This window comes from Crinia signifera, chromosome 6 (assembly GCF_055691185.1).
Source record: "Crinia signifera chromosome 6, ASM5569118v1, whole genome shotgun sequence".
NCBI classification, from domain to species: Eukaryota; Metazoa; Chordata; class Amphibia; order Anura; family Myobatrachidae; genus Crinia; species Crinia signifera.
Genome location: NC_139222.1, coordinates 98,180,014 through 98,203,757, shown reverse-complemented (window position 1 = coordinate 98,203,757; position 23,744 = coordinate 98,180,014). Strand labels below are relative to the sequence as shown.

Genomic DNA, 23,744 nt, shown 5'->3' with positions numbered 1-23,744 from the left:
TTTTTTTTTTCTGTGTGAAAGGGTCGATCCCGATCTTAAACTCTGGGTCTCCGACGCTGCAAATGAGCAGGGTCGGAGATCCGGAGTTTAATATCCGGATCGTCCCTTCCACACAGGGAAAAACCCTGTGTAATCGAGCAAATCTCTGGGTCTAATTAATTTGCTCTCATGTGTGAAGGGGGGTCAAACAGTGGCAACCTAATAACCCGGCCCTTGAAAAGCTGGGTAATTGCCGGGTTATTTGGCTGCCGCTGTCTGAAAGCGGTATTACAGTACTTTAACATACAGAACATATTTTGGTACTAGCACGAACACAGTTAAATTTCTCTCAGTATTGTTATTATTTAAAAAAAAAACAGGTTATCACAATCCTGACTGAATTTATATTATTTTGCCAGGATCTGGGGAGGGGTGGGGGGCTACTTTGCTGCCCCTCTTCCTTGTACTGAATTTTGGGAGCCTCCCTACCAATCCAGTAATGTTAGGCAAGTGTGCCTTAAGGGGTTGGAAAATGGTTATTGGTGGCCCCCAGTGTAAGGGGGTGCAATGGGTTGAAGTTTTACCAAAAGTGCAAAGAAGCCTTACACCGGCCCTGGGTACACACTTCAACTATTCTCTTAGAGGTCTGGATTCAGAGATTTACACAATGTAAATTTTGAACACAGTGGAGCGATCGTTTCCTCCTTTATATGCTCCGAAGAAGCACTGCACACGTACCCAACTGATTAGTGATAGTGCTCGCACAAGTGAGTGACGACTAGACGATGGGTCATGGCATGGAAGCAGGTATCACCAAGTGCATACACACTTGCCGATGCCGGCAGTGATGGATCGATGGTGGTGGTTGGGGAGGATTTGTGGGGGCTATGCTGCATTCAAGAACATGGCATTGCTAGCAACATCCCCCGATTGAGCTGCACGTACAGATGATGGAGGACATCTATAGCATGACATGGGTATATATTAGGACGATGTACATATTAAGATGATGTAAACAATTTTTCCTAATGACTCCTCGTTATCAGGCAAATTGTTCCCATTGTCATCTAGTCTGTACCTGGATTTAAAAGAGCCGCTCTGTATGGACAGCATAGACATACTCAGAAGTTCGATGGCTGACTGATGTATGTCCGAGATTTCTGATTTTGTACATAAGCGGTGCAAGTCATGTGTCAGCAGTGGAATCCCTATGCACAAGACGGCATCTGAGTTATCAACATATATATTTGCAATTTCACAGAACCAAAATCATATGTGCAAAAGGATTTGTGTATATCTCTGAATCAGGTCTACCCTGTACGCTTCACCGTATGGTGACCCAATATGCCGTTACATGATTGTTGTAACCAATCCTAGTCATACATCGCATTTTTTCTTTTGATGTCCAGCAAATAAGGGGGCAGATGTATTAAGCCTTGAGAAGAGATCAAGTGGAAATAAAGTGAAAGGAGATAAAGCACCAGCCAATGGACTGTGTTTGAAAATGACAGTTGGCAGGTGATTGGCTGGTGCTTTATCTCCTTCCACTTTATCGCCACTTAATCTTTATCGCCACTTACTAAACAGAAAAATAATAAAACAGTGTCACAAAATAGAGGTTATTTATTTGCCTGCAGGACAGAGGTTTTTAATACTATTGAAGGCAAGAGGAATATGTGTTATATTTATAATAAAATTAGTCCAATAAAAAGATGTAACTTTTATGGAAATAGTATAATCCTTATAAAGATGAAGGAGTCTTCATTAAATCATGAATCATTAAATCATCCAACTAAAGGCCTAATTCAGGCCTGAGCTGCATGCAGATTCAAGAGTCATGGGAATCTGCGCCACACAAGGTCTGTTCTGCACATGTGCATAACAAGCCTTGCGATCTCATACGCACTTTCCATCTGCTGCTACCTGAAAATCAGACACTGCAGGGAGGGGATATGGGAGGCCTCTGTTCCCAGAAATGGAAGGGTGCTGCAGCCATTTCCTGGGACAATGGAGAGCCAGGGGAGTGTGTTACAATGCAGACTTCCTGGCTTCCCAGCCCACACTTCCGTCATAAGCTGGAGCTTATTCGGCTGGCCACCTGCTTTGAACCGACTGTCATCATGTTGGATCCCAGCTTGTGATGTTGGTCGCAGTGCTGGGATTGCAGCTACAGGCCGGAGGCGTCTCTTATACTCACATGTCTACTGTATCCTGGAGATCGGATGGCAATACAATACTGCTTGCATGCAACATTGTATATTCGCCCATCTCTGAATTAAGCCCTGAGTTGGCACATCATGAGCCCCGATTAGCTCATTGTTCCTTCTTTCTCCAAATAAGTGAATCATATGTAGCTGTGGCATATGCTCTTCAGTGCATAGAAGTCAAATCTACCTGTAATTATCCTTTCAAATCTAAAAAGAAATGTTTCAAATGAAAATCACTTTCTATTGTTTTGGAAAAATCACAAGCAGTTATGTATGTGTGTGCTTGTAGCTTGCTGCTTTATACAGAGAGATTGAATTAATTAAGCCATTCACAAGAACTGACATAAATAAAGTATTATGGAAACAATACTTTTAACTCATTGCTTACTTTGAAGCATAGAGTGATATACAATTGCTACCCTCACATCCTTATCTAACAGGAATAAAAGAAAGATAGCTACTGTGTGCATGACACACATTGTGCAGATGAAGATCTCCATTTTTTAAAGGTAATTAAGCATAAATTATCTTTGCTACAAGATTTAAACCAGCAGGAAGCAATATCCCTCATTTTGATTTTCCATATAAAGGTTCAGACATTATTACAGACTTTGCTTCTTACTCAATCAGCCCAGAAAAATCAGGAGAGTGAGAGTACATAGAAGTATATAGTAGATCAAAATAGCTGTATATAGCAATACAACCACTTAGGTGAAGATATCTAATTGTTATACACACATATACCCTGCTCATCACCAAATGCCTGCATGGTGGGGAAATGTAACATGTGCATAGAGATTTAGATTCAGATTTGAAAAAAAGGGCTCTGTCAGGAAGGCAAAAACAGGCTGCGGCGGTAAGGGGTTAAACTCTTACGTTATTCTGGTTCACTTCTGCCAAATTCCTTCTGAAATGGACAAAACCATGTGCACTGCAGGTGGGGTAGATGTAACTTGTGCAGATAAACCCCCAAAGAAGCCCCACGGGTTCTATTCTCCCTCTATAGGGGTAATGGACCCCCACAAGTGAGAATAGCCCCTGGGAGTCGGGATCCCCCCTGTCGGAACACTGGCAGATGGGATTCCAACTTTGGGATACTAACTGTTGGGATCCCCCCTGTTGGAGCGTCATGCCGCACCCAATAAAATGATTCCTGACCTGTGGACTTCCTACAGGACTCATTGCTAAATTCTGGGAGTGTCCTGGGAAATTTGATAATGGGCAAGATGCAGAAGTGGACACAATTATGATATCTTCGCAAATGGGCAATGTTTTTTCTACTGCATGTTCATCTCAGTCGCTCTGTGCATGTCCCACCAAGGTCATGCAATGCTGGTCGTAGTGAGGATAGGATACAGAGTGATTGACAGACAGTGACCATTTTGGGGAGATAACGGGGGAGTGCCAAATAAAATGCAGACATGTAACAACCATTTGGGGGGATATTGCAGCATGTAACTGTGTCTTTGGACACCGCATCACTGGATGGACTCAGCGATATAATTTGCAACGGAAATTCTGAGCTGCCATAGGGTTGGTCAGCGGTTCTATAGTGTGACCAATGTTTGTCTGAGGCTCTGAGAAGATGTGGTGGGCATATGTAAAAGTGACAGAGAATAAGGTCCTGTGTAAACAGGCTATATTTGAACGATGGTATATATCGGCCACCAATACATATGGAATGTTTTAGGCATGCAAAAACCAAATAAATAATAAAAATACATTAAGAATATATTCATATGAATGAAATTTGGTTCTTTACCTAGAAGGGATACAAAGGGGAGTGGTAGGTCGCACAAGACACATTGGTATGATGGGTGGACCCCCTGGGTTATAGTATATTGGAATAATGATTACATATGTGGGGGTGTGCTACCTCGGACATGAAAGTTAACAAGAACAAGAAAAGAGAAGGATGTCCTGTGTCGGTGCACCAAAAAAGAGAATAAAATATAACCTTTACTGTTTTCTTTTAAGAACTGCGAGATAAAAAATACATATAATAACAAACAAGGGTAGGGTAACACACTTTAAAACTAAGGTGGCAGGCAGATGTTTGTAATGAGACATGGTATATGTGCTGATTCCACTTAGAACAGTGTGCTCTTGGTCTGTACAGAATGGAGTGGACCAACAGACCAGGTGTGAGCAGTAAGAGCGGGTATTGAACCTCTTTTAGTAGATGCTCAAATTGCCGCAAGTTCACTTGTGCCAGTTAGAGTTTAGCACGTTTGTGAGATCATTTGTGACAATCAGAAGGGATTGGCATACACTTAATAATCGCACAGTGTATGGGTGAAAATCACTCTATCTCCCGTGGGAGAATCCCTTTCTGAGTCACTATCTCTAGTGATATGTGCCCAATGTGGAAGCACTCTACCAGTTAAAAACGTGAGCTCCTATCGGCTGCAGTGTCTGCCTGGTATAGGAGTCTGTTTGGTAGGATAGAAGGGCCCTGAGGAAGCTAAAATCTGCGAAGCACGTGCGGCTAGTGGTGCACGGGCAGATGTTTGTAGCTGTTTGTTATTTTTCTTATTGATGCATTTTGATTACCTGTTGAACAGTGCCATGCCGCAATAGCCCTTCTAAGGGCGTTCACTGCAGCCAGCTATGGTCCACTTGGAGGCGACTCCTTTGGACTAGCACAGTGAAAAATACCCAGTAGGCACTTCTTTCCTACCAAACAGACTCCTATACCAGGCAGACACTGCAGACGATAGGAGCTCACGTTTTTAACTGGTAGAGTGCTTCCACACTGGGCATATATCACTAGAGATAGTGACTCAGAAAGGGATTCTCCCACGGGAGTTAGAGTGATTTTCACCCATACACTGTGCGATTATTAAGTGTATGCCAATCCCTTCTGATTGTCACAAATGATCTCACAAACGTGCTAAACTCTAACTGGCACAAGTGAACTTGCGGCAATTTGAGCATCTACTAAAAGAGGTTCATTACCCACTCTTAATGCTCACACCTGGTCTGTTGGTCCACTCCATTCTGTACAGACCAAGAGCACACTGTTCTAAGTGGAATCAGCACATATACCATATCTCGTTACAAACATCTGCCTGCCACCTTAGTTTTAAAGTGTGTTACCCTACCCTTGTTTGTTATTATATGTATTTTTTATCTCGCAGTTCTTAAAAGAAAACAATAAAGGTTATATTTTATTCTCTTTTTTGGTGCACCAACACAGGACATCCTTCTCTTTTCTTGTTCTTGTTCTTTACCTAGAGCAGGGGTTCCCAATCTATTTTGAATCACGGCACCCTAGAGTATCAGAATTTTTTTCACGGCACCCCTACGCCAATTTTTTTTTACTTAGATTGGATTTATATGCGATTCTTAGGGTCAGTTATGTGTTAAAGGGCAGGATTTGCTTCTGTTTGTACACATTTTATGATGGTCAGCCACCAGCACTGGTTTTACTCATAAATAACGAACCATTAAGAATTTGAGTTGGTCCTGGACCACCAACCCAGGGCACCCCTGCAAGTGTCCCGAGGCACCCCAGGGAGCCACGGCACACAGTTTGGGAACCACTGACCTAGAGAATACATTCCCCTCACCACACAATCCAATGAGGACCAGATATTCTTTATTTCTACCAGTGGTAACCTTGCAGAGACAGAGTGCTGTTGCTAGAGATTGCCTTTCATCAAAGGTTCTCATCATGGTGCTACAAAACCATCGATGGTAGATAACTATTCAGTTAATTGTCATCTATGGATTTCTCATTGATTTTTTTGTGTATGAAGTTGAACAACATGAACAGTGAGACACAATTAGGTAAGAAATGATCTCTGCTAAGGGCTGCTGTGTGGCAACATATTAGCTCTGTGAAGCAGAAGCAGCAGTCCTTTTAAAAAGGAAAAAATAAAAAATTGGGCCTGCGGTTACCATGGATGGCAGGAACAGATCTGGTTTTACTCCATTGATGCTAGTATTCATAAACATTTATTTGCATGTCAAAGGTATATCCCAGTTACATAAATAAAGAGTATCAAGTAACAAAGATTTGTGGAAGGGGAGCATGACTTATCCAGGAATAAGGAAGGTTTAAAGTATTTGGCTTTGCCAATAATAGGGGTTACCAAATGGGCAAAAATCCCAAAATGTATGATTTAGTAATACCTGATGCTATAGGGGTCTATTTACTAAGCCTTGGAGAGAGGTAGAGTACCAGCCAATCAGCTCCTACATTTGTCAAAAACAGATCCAATGTCGCCAATAGTTTTTTAAGGAGGTCTCAGAGGTTTTGTCCCATTTGGAAACTTATCAGGGGGTTGTTGTGGCATTTTCTTACACTAATACTAGGTCTGTTGAGAATAAGATTATCATCTGTGACTTGTTTTGTTTTAGTGTTTTGGTATCCCAAATTAAACCTACACTTATTTGGTCATCCTTTTCATCACATTAGATGGCGGGCGTTCTTTGTTTAGTCCCTCTCAGTGAATCATGTCACTACCTCCTGTAGCTTTTTTATACCTTATTGTTAGCTCCATTATTTTGCATAGATCTCTAATGCTGCTTTCCCACTGCCAAGCCGTTTAAAGAACCGGTATTTTTAAATGGTATTTAAAACGGTATTAGCTTTCACATTGCAGTAGATTACCATTTTAAATACCGTTTAAGTACCATCCACATTGCAGTAATACCGTTTAAACCCCTCGTGTCCCCTGGTACCTGTCCTGCCCCCCGTACCTGCCAGCTGGTACCCTCGCTTCCCCCCCTGCCCTGGTACCCCCCCTGCCCTGGTACCCCCCTGCCCTGGTAGCTTGCTCCCCCCTCCCCTGGTACCTTGCAGCTGGTACCTTGCAGCGGGGGCAGCATGGTAGGCAGGGTAGGCAGCGGGCATTCAAGGTCTCCTAGTCGGCAGGTCCCAGACTGATTGCTGAAAGCAGCATGCAGGAGGAGGCTGGAGCCCAGACAGCAGGGGCACTGGGGATCCGGGCAGCGCGTCAGTGCTCAGGAGGAGGACGCAGAGGAAGGTCCATTAGGAGATTGTCATTTCATCGGCGGGAAAATAGCGGAGCCATTCATTAAATATGCGCATATTAGCGACTCATTCAATATGTGCATACCTAATGAGCCGCAAATTAAATATGCACATATTTAATGAAAAAACAGGTCTGAATCAGCCCCTGTATTTCCATATGAATATTGAGACAGTGGAGCTTGAATGCTCCATTTAAACAAGAAGTCACTCCAGAACCACAGAATAAATGCAGCAGGGGATTGCACCTTAATGGCGCAAAACATTAGTTTTGCCCGTATCATACACATAGGGGGTTATTTTGGTTGATTTACAAGGTTGCAAATTTGCAGCCTTGCGAGTCCACCAGAACTGCCCTACGAATGCCAATATGCACGCCCCACCCCCCCATTCGCACGCCACATTCATATGCAGGGGCTGAGAATTGATGTTTAACATAAACATCCATTTGCAGGCTGTGGGGGAACGCCCACATCATTTGATGGTCGCCGACCATCGACTGATGTCGAAGGCCCACGTACATCTAAGGTTACTCTAAGGTACCCTTAGATCTGCGTGGACATTCGGAAGGAAGTGTGTGGGCAGCTGACATCTGGTGATGTCAGCTGCCCACCCCCGGCGCCCAGGTCACTGGACGATTTCAATGGGAACGGCCAGCGTTTTCATGGGAACCCCCATGAAACGCTGGCAATTCCCATGGGTGCGACTATCCGCCACCGCTCCCCCACCCACAGTCTTCGGTGCGTGCACCCGGCGAACAGTCTATTCGCTGTGGCCGCATGCACCAGGCGTATGCACATGTGCAGAAATGTGGCTGCGCATAAGTATAACATTGGTCCCCATGCGAACAAGCAGCCGCTATGTATGGACCAGAATTAGGTCCAGAATTAGGTCCATATTTCAGTCTTTCCAATGTTAATGTCTGTATTTCAGCAAATCACTGGTAACTGCTATTTATGGGGAACATCATGCTAAGCCATTGCCCCTGGGTGACAAAAAGCCTAGCTTCCCCCCTAGTATGAATGGTAAAGCATGGAATTAAAACTGCATAGCTATGCAACAACAGTCAAGTTTCATTCAATTGCAATATACATTTCAGTATTATTTTAATGTGTGAATACTAAGTTCTGAAACATCCACATCTCTTTTAAAATGCAGAGTGAAAGGAGATGCTCAGGGGATATATATCTGTCTTAGCAGAGTGTTTTTATCTGTCATGTTGTGCAATAACTGATGGACACAATCTTCTTTAATACTTGCATTACTTGTGGATTGATTGCTCATCCTGTCAATTACCTCTGTTTTCTGCCGGTAGATGTCCCAGCTTGTGAGTAAGGAGAAACGGTTCACCTTCTTGCATGCCCTTGTGGAGCAGATCATATTACAGGAGCCTGATTTGGCAAAATTTTCTCAGGAGTTGACAGAATTTGAAGCGGTTCCTGGTGGTAAGCAGATAAAAAACATTATTCAATCACATTCATAAAATCTCAAAGAACAAAGTGCATTGATTTAAAACTCTCTTTGTATTCATTTCTCTTCCAGCTTCCATCAAAGGCCTGAACGCGGAGGTAGATGGTATGTAAATATGGACAGCTTAGCAATTATCCATGCAAAATCATCTTGTTATGTTTATAAAATGCCTGGACAATTATACTAGCAGTGTGTTATATTTATTCTATAAATATGCATAAATATGACAACACCACCACCTCCCCTTTACAAATATCAAAATAGTTGTATGTATGTATGTATAAATTATGCCACAATTACTAGGTCCCTTTGCTAATAAAATGACTCTCAGTTTGTGCAATCAGATTTCACTGATAGACATGAACATTTATGCAGTTCAGTAGTCAATAAATTTGAATTTGAATTTTGAATATTTGAAGGTTGTAGTCGCTGTTAAAGTATCAGGCTCATTATTCATGTTTACAATTGACGTTTTTCATTTGCATTCAAATTATGGTTTTGAAATGATTTTAAACACAGCTACATTACATGTATAAATAATAAAAATGGCGTCACTATTTTTCTTTTCATTCAAACTGCGAACACCGTTCTTTCACAATATAAAACCATTATAATGTAATTTTGGACTCTTTTTCACAGCATACAATTTATTTATTGCTGGTAATATATATATATATATATATATATATATATATATATATATATATATATATATATATATATAGTAGCTGGGTGAGTTTGCTGCAGCACAAACAGAGGCGAGTCAGCTTTGCAAAAAAAGACGTTTTTTACTGAGTGACAACACAAATCTCTGTGCCGACGTTTCGGGGTCCCGTGTGCCCCGTTTTCGTCTTTCCTTGAAAACGGGGCACACGGGACCCCGAAACGTCGGCACAGAGATTTGTGTTGTCACTCAGTAAAAAACGTCTTTTTTTGCAAAGCTGACTCGCCTCCGTTTGTGCTGCAGCAAACCCACCCAGCTACTATCCCTATCTGGCTACTGGCACCAGAGCACACACTGAACAGAGCGGAGTGCCGGACCACCTTCTCCAAGCTATAAATATATATATATATATATATATATATATATATATGGAGAAAAAGGAGTATCAGAGTGCGCCAATTCATTTGCATACACAACAAATTTGTTGAACAAACAGTATAGTAATCCAGAAAAGAGTCATAAAAAGTTTATTCAGGAATCTTCCAAATGATGATACAGGCCCAACGCGTTTCGTCAAAAGCTTGACTTCATCAGGGGCATTGGAAGTAGAGCAGTACAAAGTGATTTCACACTATAAATTTTCCATTGTTTGAAAAAAAAAACAATCAGCAGAAATGTTCATGCGAAACAGTACTGGAAATGGTTTACGCACTAAAGATCAGCGACAGTGGTAGAGCACGGTATAATAGTAATCCAATGGTATCCACAGTTAATCACAGTTTAGGGGGAAAGGTAAGTAACCCCAATAAATAATTAGAGCAGTGCAGACCGGAAGTGAACTCCTGAGATCCAAATGCAGGAGTTCACTTCCGGTCTGCACTGCTCTAATTATTTATTGGGGTTACTTACCTTTCCCCCTAAACTGTGATTAACTGTGGATACCATTGGATTACTATTATACCGTGCTCTACCACTGTCGCTGATCTTTAGTGCGTAAACCATTTCCAGTACTGTTTCGCATGAACATTTCTGCTGATTGTTTTTTTTTTCAAACAATGGAAAATTTATAGTGTGAAATCACTTTGTACTGCTCTACTTCCAATGCCCCTGATGAAGTCAAGCTTTTGACGAAACGCGTTGGGCCTGTATCATCATTTGGAAGATTCCTGAATAAACTTTTTATGACTCTTTTCTGGATTACTATACTGTTTGTTCAACAAATTTGTTGTGTATGCAAATGAATTGGCGCACTCTGATACTCCTTTTTCTCCATCTCTAAACCTTCGGGTCCTGTCTAACAGGGGGCCCCTCAGAGGTGCTGCCTTCTCTCCGTGAGGCGCGGTTGGGTTTTTCGGTCTTATATATATATATATATACACACATACACACATATACACACACACACACACACATATATATATATATACAGTGGCATAAGTTTGTCCCGGTTGCCCGGAGGCAAGATATATATTGGTGCCCCCCCCCCCCCCTCCTCCTCCACACACACAACCTTAAATAATATATGAAATATATGTGTTCTATATATATGTGTAGCTATATATATTTAGAGAGAGAGAGAACACATATTTCAGAACTCGGCTACAAAGGCCATATTGACGGTTTTCAATTAACTGATTTAGCAGGGTAGGAGAGGTGCCCCCTTGGGAGCAGGAGCCCGGCGGCAGATGACTCCATTGCCTCCCAGAGTTCTGCCACTGTATATATATATATATATATATATATTTATATAAAAATACGGTCATTGGGTCACCACCAAGTACATCGACAAGCATTAGGTCGACACCACTAGGTCGACATTAGTTTAGGTCGACATGACATTAGGTTGACATGCAGTAAGGGCGACAAGACTTTAGGTTGTCAGGGTCATTAGGTTGAATCGGCTTAGGTCAACGGGGTCATTAGGTCGATATGGGTCATGAGGTTGACAGGGTCATTAGGTCGACCTGGGGGTTTTTAACTTTTTTTGAGCTGACGTGCCGACAGGCGGTATTTCATGCCCTACCATCCACTAGGGCGTGGTGGGAAAATAAAATAGTGTGCGAAGCATAGCAAGGCACTGTACCGGACAGAAGATGCGGCACTAGGGCATGTTCATCAGCCTGGTAGGCATTGAAACGTTGCTTTTAACGCTAATACATTTTTCAGTTGTTAAAGGAGTGCTGCACCACTGGATTTACAATTGTGCTTTGGCAACAGCCCATAGAAATGAAATCACGGTCCCGGTGCTTGTACAATGAAGACGACTGGCAATGGGACCAGCGCATTAGCAGTACCAACGTAGTTACTGCACATGCAGTAGACTGTCAGCAGCACATAGAGGCATCCCGGATGAAGGGAACACCTCCAAATTGGACTGCATTGGACGACTCGCAGGTCAGACTTCCATAAGGAAGTCACTACCAGTCACAGTGAAGCCAGTGCAGTCTGCATCTGGATTCACTACAGTGATGGATTTTACCTGGAGGTCTGCTTATACTTGAGGTAGCTAATATTGCAAGCATACCCCCCCCCCCTCCCCCCAAAAAAAGGAAAAACATTGAATATAAAAGAAAAAGTAAAAACTTATGAAAGTATTCCCATAAAATGATCAACAGTGCCAATGGGAGGGACATTCGTCTGTCACATCACCCACTGTGATGTGATCCTTTCCAACACACAGTAGAGACAGCCACTTTGCAGTTTGAAACATTTTTTTGATGAGAATGTAACCAATGGTCCATTGTACGCTGAAAGTCTAGATTTCTGTGTGCATTGGTCAGCCCATACAATGTCTGCCTCTGTGCAATACCCCGTAATATCACTACTGTAGTTCCTACTGGCTACATTTTCATGAAAATCCAGCTTAGAAAGCCGCTGCTTTCACTCTGTGTAGCCATTGAGAATGCTTAAATGATCTCAAATCTTTACTTGCATGAATTTTCTACGCATCCATACATTACTTGATCTCAGCAGTAAAAATTGTATAAATGAGGAGACATTTTTCAGCATCACTGACATTTTTAATTAGAATTTAATACATTTTAAAGCTGAACTGATTTTATAGCTCCAATATTACATTCTGCCCCTTTAGTTACACAGGGTGCACAGGTCTGTTAGAATGAATTGAAATGCAACCATTCAAGATCTTTCCCCCATGAATTTAGGCCTAATCTTGTGCAAATCCTGAGAGACGAGGCAGAAGGAAGGGATCATGTCACACTCAGTGGATAAAATACATTATTTATCCATGAGAGTTAGATGACCTGATTACATAGAGGATATTTTTAGTTCTGTCTTACCATGGACCTTGTATGCTATATTTCTGCATTTATCTAGACTCACTTGAATAAATGTTATTATTATTATTATTATTATTATTATTATTATTATTATTATTATTATTTCTACACTTGAACACTTAAGATCTGCTTGAAATAGACAATAAAAGACAAACCCATTAGTTTACATATTGTATATTTCAGTTACTGCAAATTTGTTCTATATTACAGAACCTCCATAACCTATTGAAAAATGGCAGCAAAAAGCAGACTTTGGGGCTCAAGGTAGAGGATGGTCATGTGACATTACTACACAATTGTATATGGGTCAAAGGGCAACTTCAGTCTATGTTTTCACTTGAGTGGAACTAACGTTTGTTTTTAAAACAGTCACTAGTGTCCAGAGGCGTACTTTCCAGGGTCAATGGAGGCACCTGTTTCTGGATTCCAAACCCTGAAGGACATTTCTATGTACAGCAGCAATTGTGTGGTTCACAGCGAGACCCAAGAGTGACCGTTGCTTTTTCAATGGAGCTCTGTTGCACAGAGCTGTTGCTGCATACTGTAATTATTTGGCTTTATACTAGCAGCCATCCAAACACCGGCAATAGTGGACAGTGTGACTCCTGTCTGGAACCGCTCAGCAGGGTGCGGTATGGAGGGTCCAACAGTCGGGATTCTGTCAAGCATTAGACCGACGTGGGAATCCCAACAGAGGTACAGTGCAGTGCAGTACCTAGGGAGAATAGCCCCTGTAAGTTGGGATACCGATGTCGGTCTACTGACTGTCAGAATTCCGACTGTCAGGAGGTAATTCGCCACCCGATCAACCTGTCCTGCAGAAAGGGATGGTGCACCTGCTGCTACTGTACTGTGAGATGGGAATCACTGGTGAATGCTGACACACACATTCACACACCATATTTGTTTTCCATTTTTTCTTTAAGGAGGGGCCACAAACTTCAATTTGGGATGAACTTACCCCCTTGCTAGTGTCAGATTTGGGCCTTAAATAATAGGAGAGAACTCTGTGGGACCTGCTACCTGTTGACATAGGATTGGTGAATGATAAATGATGGAGAACTAAATAGATAGCCTGTAAATAATATAGGGTTGATTTGGGCAGTTGGGAGTCCCCCCTGTCAGTTGCTGCCCAGCGGTAATAGACATAGCCAGAGGGGCATGGCTAGAGGCTTACGGAGCCTCTGGGCCATGCCCTCTCAATGTAAAAATGGGGGTGTGGCCTTGATGGCCAATGCTATTATATGCCACACCCCATCACGTGGCAAGCCACGCCCCCTAATATCGGGCACACGCCTTTGTCCCTCCTCGCCATAGCTACAAGTTTGGAGGTTTGTAGCATGATCTTTGTAACTGTTACATTGTTAATTTGGATGGACAGTGATGTATCAAACGGGCACTGAAGCCTGTAGCACATATCGACTTACCCTCCTGGATCCTGTGGGAGAGTTGTGTTTGAAGCTCTTTTCTCCTCCTGTCTGGCATCATTATTCAAATTTACAGATTCTTTGGATTCTAAACAACAATCAGGGTTCCACTAAACAATTTCTGGGCAAGAACAGTGATTTGATACAGTCACTTTGCTGGTTTCTGTCCAGAATCTTCAGCTTTTGCTATAGACTCTCAGCAAAACCTTGGGCTCTCTGGCAGTAGAAAATACATCCTGCCCAACCCATGTGATATATGTCTTCTTCTTTCAGTGTGCTGCTGCTAGTCTGTATGAGTTGTGGGATGTTTTTATTAGTAATCTTTAATTAAACACACAAATAGGAAAAAAAAGTTTCAAAATTTGTTTTTTGAACAAGGTCAAATTGCTATTGGAATGAATTAGGCATCACATTTATTAGTATATTGTGCTGAGTGAGAAGAAAAGAAATATCAAAGCAAATATCAAAACAAGAAATCCAGTATTACATACAGCAATGTTAGTATTAATAATTTCAAAACTTCCCAAACTATATTGTTACTAATGCAATATGGAAATATTTAGCAACAAGCATTTAAGCTTAAGGTGCCCATACACTGCCTGCAACGTCTCGCAGCAGTGTACGGACACCCGACAGAGTGCGATCCGCCGGGACCTTCCGGGCCGTAGGGACACATGCAATCCGTTGTGATGGATCGCATGCGTCCCTGCTTCCCGCCCGCCTCGCCGCCTGGAGGAACGGGTGGTCGGCCGGCCTGCCGGTCCGACCACCTGGTTGGGTCCGATGCGCACGGGACCGCGCATCGGATCCGACGGCATGTCAGGAAGAGGCAATTTGGTCCGATTTAATGGGCCGATTGGTCGCAATCGGCCAAAATCGGACCAATTCGCCTTGATGTATGGGGGCCTTTAGACATGCCCATGTGTGGAGCTAGTCAGGCACTTTGGGTTGACTGTAGGCTCCTTGGAGCAAGGTCCTCTTTCCTTCTATTCTCACAGCCCAATTCTTGTATTTCCCACCATCTATAACTGCATCTCTTCTCACTTGTGTTCATTTATCTCTACCAATGACAACCTGCCACTGGTAGTCTGTCGTCAACTCCTCTGCTTCAGTACATCTTAGCTGTATTGTGTACTAAGAGTTGTGCTTATAATTGTTACCTGTTTTAGTTCTTCAGTTACTGTTCTGTTTAGTTCTGTGAACCCTGTATTGTTCTAATATGTTCCCTATGTGCAGCGCTGCGAACCACTTGTGTCGCCTTATAAATAAAATTATTAATAATAAAAAGAATATTAATAATAATATATAATCTCCCTGATACTAGTTTTCAAAAGTGGGCAAGTATTATATAGCATTGCGTATACACAGGACAAATGCCTTTTTTAGTAAAAAATAATAAAATATTGTTATGCTGTAGTTATATATTAAGTATATATAAATTATTTCTAAATTAAATAAGCAAAACAATATGTGTATGTTAGTTGGGGCCATATTTATTCAAGATGTAAATGCTGACACAGTGCATTTAATGTTCAATGTAACTGGGGTTTCCATCATTGCCTAATTAATATTCACAATTCCAGCTTTTAGCTGGAGTTATTAATCCAACAAAGCAACCTTGGGAAAAAGAGCTGCTGTACCTGGAGCACAGGGGAAAGTGAATTGCTCAAGGGAAAGTGAATTGCTCAAGGGAAAGTGAATTGCTCATCAATAAGACTAGATTCAGGTTATAAATGAAGCAGTAACTACACTGAATTCTACTAACTACACAAAGCAGACTTTTTCTGGCAGGGGTGGAAGCATGTCAACGCAGGATTCGGAAATGTGTTTAGATGGTTAACAATTAGATGAGGGTGAAGCAACTATACAAAGGAAGTGGAGAATGCAACATCAGTTACATTAGGTATTTGGGTCACAGTTAGAGTAAAGGAAAGAGTGGAATTTTAGTCCTGATTTCACACAGCAATATGTAAATGAGGTAATATTGGGGATTGGAGTTTAGCAGTAGTATTGCACTAGATACTTGAGGAATGTTCCAGTAAAGATGAAAGTGTAGAGAAGGGAATATAATTAAATAAAAGATCATTTGTTGATATTACCATGAATACATAACATTTTCCTGTCTCCCAGATGCTTGGTTGGAACTTAAGGATATTAATATGTGGCTGAGAAGTTGCTGTAGGGATGAGCAGAGCCGTATCAAGGCTGGTGGGGGCCCAGGGTCAATGATTTTGTGGGGGGCCCCACAAGTTAAATCACTGGTCGCTGCCGCAACTGGATATCCATGACTGGTCGCTGCCGCAACTGGATATCCATGAGGCGTGGGTTTTTGGGCCCCGTGTGGCACCCTTCAGGGGCGGCGTTTACGTGCTCGCAACCCAGCAAGCAGGTCTGAATCAGGCCCAATTTACAGTTTTATCATAAACATGCTTAGAGTCAATAGAACAGTGCAGTGAAATTCAATTGAATTTTGAAACAGATTTACAGTTCTGAAAATCTTCAGTAAAGATAGATACAGTGTGTGATGCAATGTGGTGTAGGCTGGCAATATGTCAGTCTTGACAATTGAGCATGTAGACCCGCAATTAGAGTGTCATCTCCCATGGCTCCCTTGCTCAATTTACCATTCCCATTTGGAGACCACGTGGATGGTAAAGTACGACGACCGTGTCAACCATATGTTGTCATCCTATTGTCAAGCTAGCCTTTTTCAATTAGCCATTCTTATACCTAATGGATGACAGGTTGGAAGATATATGTCATATTAAAGCTGAAAATATCTTATGTATGATACCAAATGAGAGACTGCCAACTAACATAATTACATTGGAATTAATGGTGTTGTAAGATAATTTAGGATTTATGGGGTTATTCAGACCTGATCTCTTCTCTGCTAGATTGCATAGCCCTGCAATTAGATCTGTATAACCCCCCATAGTGAATGTAAATGAGACTTTGAAAAAACAGATATACTGTATTGTGGAGTGGGCTAATCAGCAGCTGCTGGTACAGGGTTGTCAGACCCTTAAAAACAAATGGTTGAGATATATATGGATGTGCCAGCGCTAGCTGTACCAATAATTTGGACCAGACGATTCTCAAAGATAATTATACAATTTATTAATACAAATACATAATAAAATAGTAAGATAAAATGTGATTCAATTTAGAGCAATATGCAAATTTGAAGTTCTATCTCAGGGATAAGGTGCGTACACACATATAGATTTTCTGTCTGATCTATCTGGTGGGAACAAAAACCTGGAAATGTAGGGGAGCGTCTGACAATCAAAAATTTCCACCCAAAAGCAGGAAAACAGAAAATAAATATATGCTTTGATAAATTTGTTATACGATTAAACAATTTGTCTGACTGATCACTGTCTGTTTTCAAGTGTTTGGGAACAATTTTTGGATTGTCAGTTGCTCCCATACATTTTCAGGTTTTTATTCCCACCAAACAGATCAGACAGAAAATCTGTACGTGTGTACGCACCTATAATTGGATATATTGGAGCATCTACAGTATGTCACATGGACAATTTGAGCATATACTTTCCAGATATTGCAGGCTGACAAAAATATTTATATTACCATCCGGTTGTCCTGGTGGAGATTTGTATCCAGGATGTAGTGACCCAATAGTCCTTGTTTGCCCTATAGTTGCATGGGCTCAGGCTTCCCAATTAGACAATCTCCCTCTGTGCTGGAACAATTAGGGACAATGCAGATATTCCAAAAATATGAATCCAGATGTTTCTGACGTCAGTAGGGGATGGACAGGTCGCTATGGAGGTCAGGATGGTGTCAGCAAGTATTGTGTCGGCAGCTCAATGTGCACATTGCTCTAAATTGATTCACATTTTATCTTACTATTTTATTATATATTTGTATTAATAAATGGTCCAAATTATCGGTAAATGAGACTTTGATTGTTGAAAGTCAAATGAATTTGGAAGGATTTCGCAGGAGGGTTCATAAACTCACTTTAAGTGCTACCAAACGGAAAGTACGAGTGTATTTTTGAAGATTATCACAATGTAGAGACTTCATGGAAACACTGATTGCAATCTGTTAGAAGCCATGAAGCAAAAATGATTGTACCACAATCCAATTACTATTACAAATTGAAATAGCAATAAAGAAAAATATGGTTCTCCTCATGGGTGATTTAACTACAAGACTATAAATGGGGCGTACAGTAGAACTAGTGTTTATAGGAAAGGAATATGATTTTTTATCTATTTTAAAATATAACTACATTCTACAAATGTTAGTTGGGGGTTGATTATGATGCGACAAATTGGGACTCCTGCGGCCAAATTTAATAGTCTCTGAGTTCGGCGGACATGTGGGATGCCATCTGAACTCGGAGTTTATAATTTACAAGGCATGGATTTGCCTCGTAAATGACTGCCCCTTCAAAAAAAAAAAAAAAAACCTCAGTGATTGGCCGGAATCTCACACTGCCACTGAACTTGAAGGCTGTTACTTTTGGCAGTTAAAATGAATCTCTAAAATCAAGCTGATTTAGATCACCAGTTCTCCTGCTCACCTAGGGGCAGATGTATCATGTCTGGAGAAGAGATAAACTGGAGATAAAGTGGAGATACAGTAGTGTGAAAGGAGATAATGAACTGTGGTTGAAAATGACAGTTGGGGGTTGATTGGCTGGTGCTTTATCTCCTTTCACTTTATCTCCAGTTTATCTCTTCTCCAGGTTTAATACATCTGCCCCATAGGCCCCTATTTGATAAAAATTATATTTTGATGTCATTTTGGGGCAACTAAGGGGCAGTATCCTGGACATAGGCTCTGATATCACTTCACTTCCATATTCATACCTGGAAAAGCAGCATCTGAACACATATTTTAATATTCACATCTGGGATTGCACCCTGCATGTCTAATGGGCAGTGTCATATTGGGGCATGAAGGGCCCAAAGGGGAATGCAGTGGTTGGGGCCCATAGTTAGAGGCTTGGTTAACCATTAAATAGTGCATGATATATACTTTGATATACGGTATATATATAAGTGTTCATTCTAGCACCCGCCAACTTTGAAAACCCATGCAGTTCCTCTTCCCTGCCTGGGGTGTCGCTGTCTGCTATGGTGATTCTAGCACAGGTCTGGTTTGCATATCAGTGTTGATATACAGACCACACTGTGTTAGAAGCACTACAGCAGACAGCGACACCCCAGGCAGGGAGAGGAACTGCATGTGTTTTCATAGTTGGTGGGTGCTAGAATGAACACTATATATAGTAAATATTTTTGAGTGCATACATGATAATATACCAGATTAATAACAGCAATGCACTGTAGAAAAGACAACATCGTTCTAGGCAGTATAAGGTAGCATATGCATAATGTACAATATAATTCAAGGGGATTTTCCTTGTACCTTTGTGGACCAGTCCACACATGTGCCTGGGCTGATTAAAAGGCTCCCTCTCCTGAAAAATTAGCAAAACATTGGCCTTTAGAGATGCCATTTTCTACTGGGGCCTTTGAGAGTGGGAGGTGCTTGAAGATAAATGATGTTCCAGTAGTTGCCCCGTTGGTGTCTGACTGGTCCGATCAGATGTATCTAATGACACCAGCTCAGGCAAGTTGTTAGGGAACACCAAGTGCTGCAAAATTAGAGATAGAAGAGAAAAAATATAGCATGCTTCCATAATTATATATCCATAATTATATAACATCTTGTAACTAATGCATGTTTATAAAGAAGTGGAAAAATATAGGCTCAGAGGAATTCCTAAAACTCAAAGGATCACTTAATTGCATGTTCATTTCAAAGAGTTTTCTCCTACTGCTGATAGTAATGGAATAGATCGGTGCTCACACGACACAACACAACAGCAAACATTTGAAGTCATCAAAATGATGTGTAATGTTTATCACATATAGGAAATATTCAATCCCTGCCGCTATTTATGACGGGGAAATAGCGGCGGGCGCCGATTCAATGCTGTTTTCCCCGACAGCATTGAAGAGGCATCTTGTCAGAACTGGCCAAACTTTAAAAGCTGTGCTGAGATCATGGCTGTATCTCAACGATCCAAGCCTGTATGTCGCGGCCATGCCCCATTTTTGCAGATCGGCCAGAGGGACATTGAATCCCGTCTGCCGATATGCAGTTGAGGAAAACGGGTCAGGGTCATGGCTGTCTGGACGGATCAACAGTCGTGACCCTGGATTGAATACCCCCCCATACTCTATCTTTAGACATCATTTCTTATTTGAATTTATATAACAAATGTGAGCGAAGCTGGCATTTCTAGTGGTTGTTTTGCACATCTCTCACAGAGATATTGGCACTCAAAGGGTTAATTAACTGCAATTTGTATAACTGTCACAGTTTATAATCTAAGCCAATAATGATAGAGCCTAAACAGATAAAAAAAAAATGATTAATAATTATCTATCAACTAGTAAGCCCGCTCGAAGCAAATGCATCGAAAGCTAGGCTGCTACCTTGTGATTGCCTCTGTGTTTGTGTATATGTGAGAGAGAAAGAGATGTCGTTTCACTTGCTGCCAACAGATAGTAGTGTTTCGGAGACACAAATTGACAATAGACATATACATTTATAGATGATCTATCTGTCTATATATCTGCAGTCTCTGTTTCTGTATACAGTTGTCAGTGTGACTGGCAGCTCAGGTAATAGAGGTGCACAGCTTGTTAGCGATCATTAATTCTCCATAGAGAAATGGCATATATATTATATGACTTATATGTTATCATATTTTATATTTATTTGTATAATTGTCAATCAGGAAACATTTTATTCCATTAACATTCCCATAGATCAGAGCAGTAGATAATGTGATATGGGCAAATATACTTTACAAAGTCATATTAAACAAACAATGGCTTAACAGATTTATTTCTGACAGCGAGGGATGCTGAGAGGTCTCTGTGCGATTGTTATGCTTTAGCTCTCTTATATATCACTGCTGATCATCACCACACACAAATAGTAAGCTGACTTCAGGCATAAAAATGCTTTTCATTGATTCCTCTGTGTTTAGCTAGAATCAATAAATGCAGAAAACTCCAGTGTAGCGCTGCTGGCTAAGGTTCCATTCGTCAGAGGAATGTTCCTGCTTTACATGTATCATAGTTCATCTTCTTTGCTTGTTTGGTAAGGAGAGTAGTCTAATATAACGTAACATAACAATAGTAGTCTAGTAGTCTAATATAAGGTAACATAATACAATATATAATCAATTCAATTTGTGTTGGAAAAGTTTTCTATGGAAATTGATGCATACGCTGTCAATTCTGAATCCATCTCTTCTGTACCTATGGGAGCATGTTAGCACTGAAGTCTGCATGTAGTCTGGGCCTGATTCAGACCAGTTCACTAGGCTGCACATATTGGCAGCCAATTGGACAGGTAAAAGCCGGCCTCCTGAATCCCCCTTGCTTGCATGTGGCCGCCCGGACGGAAAATGATTCGAAGGTCGAAAAGGGGGTCAGGCACGGACATCATTTGATGTCAGCTGCCCATCCCACGCAGGCAGCGACATGCCTGCGTTCCCAGGGAAATGTGCGAAGTCCTTTCACACCTGTGGTTTGCGATGCGAATAATCGCGCATACGCAGACCCCAAACATCAGGGGAGGGGAAAAATTCTGACAAACAGGGCTGAAGAGGCTCCTTTGTTTTATATAGAAGTCATTATGGCAACTTCCACTTGTGATCAAATAAATAAAACAATACAGCTCTGCTTTCATGATTTCATGTTTGTCTGGTGGTATTTGTTACTCCAAACTCAAAATACAGGAGAATTAATTGATTGCCATAATCTCAGTTATGGCCATAGAGTATGGAGGTCATTCTGGTTGACTAAACACCGCCCTCCACCTGCATGAACACCCACCCGCCGCATGCATGCTGAGTTTCCCCGCACACATACAAATGGGTCTTTTGCTCTATACAAGTCGCCGTGTCCATTCGCAAACAGAGCCTGCACATGCACATAAATGATTATTCACATGCGCAGTAGCAAAACATTACTCCCCTGTGTGAACACGCAGGGAAGCGATCAAACTAGAATGACCTCCTATGAGTGAAATCATGTACAGGTAGAGGCACCGATAATCCGGCACCGTCGGTTCCAGCAATGTGCCGGATTACCGGTTTTGGCGGATTATCTGTGCTGTACCTGTGACGAGTCTGCACCCTGCACCTGGTGCCCCCGCTCAAATCCCAACTCCCCCATGCACCCCCGCACCCGTTTTACCCTCCACGGCTCTCTCCTGCAGTCCGTCTCCCCTCGTGACTCACTCTGTCAGCCAGGAGCGCCGCTTCTCTCCCCCTGCCACCCATGGCAGCAGGACTCCCAGTGTCAGCATCGCACTATTAAAACCTGCAGCATAACTTCCTCCCTCCCGCTGCCCTCTAAACCTCCCAAATCCTAACTGCCTCCGAAAATCGGAGTTGGACCTGTAATAGGTTCCTGTTTGTTAAAATTGCAATCAGGTTTTGCCTTTAATATGATTACTACAGAAAACCGTGGCTATTGCAAAACAAGAACCTACTACAGTACATTTCGCTGCATAAATTATGCACACTGGGAATTAATAAATACAGTGCAGAATAACAAAGCAACAGTGAAACGTGGAGGTTATTTCAGTGCACATTTTTGTTTTACAAATAGATGGAAGCAGTCCCCAATATTCAGAAACAGTTCCCAGGTTTTGAAAATTTGGACAAACTCTCTCATTGTTATAAAATATAGGCCAGTTACCCAATGCTTCCATTTTGTATTAACTGCTCATTGTATGTGCTAAATCATATTTCATATATCATGCCCTTACCCACATCCCCAATAGGTCTCTATGGGGTATACAATGCTACAAAATTTACCAATACCCGAGATGCCGGGCATTCCCGATATTGGGGCAGATGTATTAAGCCTTAACAAGAGATAAATGCAAGGGTGATAAAGAGAGATAAATGTCCAACCAATCACATCCTAACTGGCATGTTACAGGCTGTGTTTGAAAAAAGTCAGTAAGGAGCTTATTGGCTGGACATTTATCTTTCTTTATCACCCTTGCATTTATCTCTTGCTAAGGCTTAATACATCTGCCCCATTGTCTTCTAAAGTTTCCTCCATCTCCAGATAGCAGTAACCCGTTGTAGCTTATGAGCTACACATTGTGAATGTAGATCTGGCATGGTTCCCCAGGGACCCTCCATCAGAAATGGCCACTGTGCATTGAGGTCAGCAGGGACTGCACATGACTGTCATGCAGAGCCCCTGTCCCTGCCTGTACCGGGTGAATGTGTAACCTGACAGACGTTCACAACTAACTGCGTGACCTGTTTTCATGTGAATCACGGTCATCTCTTCCATATTGCTTAGTGATACTAATATCATTTGACCTATTCAGCAATGCAATCATAATTTGTGATATATGTGTTTTTTTGGTACTTATGTAGTATCTGGGCTGCCGATTTCTAAATCGGGTCGGATCGGGAGATCGCATCGCATCGCATGCGACCATGCGATTCGATGCGATGCGATGACCCGATTTTTCCATAGGAATCAATGTTAAAATGGACTGAGTCCATTTTAACATGGAATTCAATGGGAAAAATGGGTCCTTTTCATACCCCTACTATCCAAGTGGGCATGGAGTTGGATATAAACCTGTGGCGAGCGTAGCGAGCCACCG

At 41.7% G+C, this 23,744-nt stretch overlaps 1 protein-coding gene across 1 annotated transcript in view; it reads left to right on the top strand.

The window, feature by feature from the left end:
* The window catches only part of LOC146009617 (uncharacterized), a 77,864-nt gene that overhangs the window by 42,884 nt on the left and 11,236 nt on the right, over nucleotides 1–23,744 (top strand). The window contains exons 8-9 of the mRNA XM_083150065.1: nucleotides 8,501–8,630; nucleotides 8,728–8,760. Coding sequence (XP_083006191.1) covers nucleotides 8,501–8,630; nucleotides 8,728–8,760 — 163 coding nt within the window. The remainder of the gene's footprint in view (nucleotides 1–8,500; nucleotides 8,631–8,727; nucleotides 8,761–23,744) is intronic.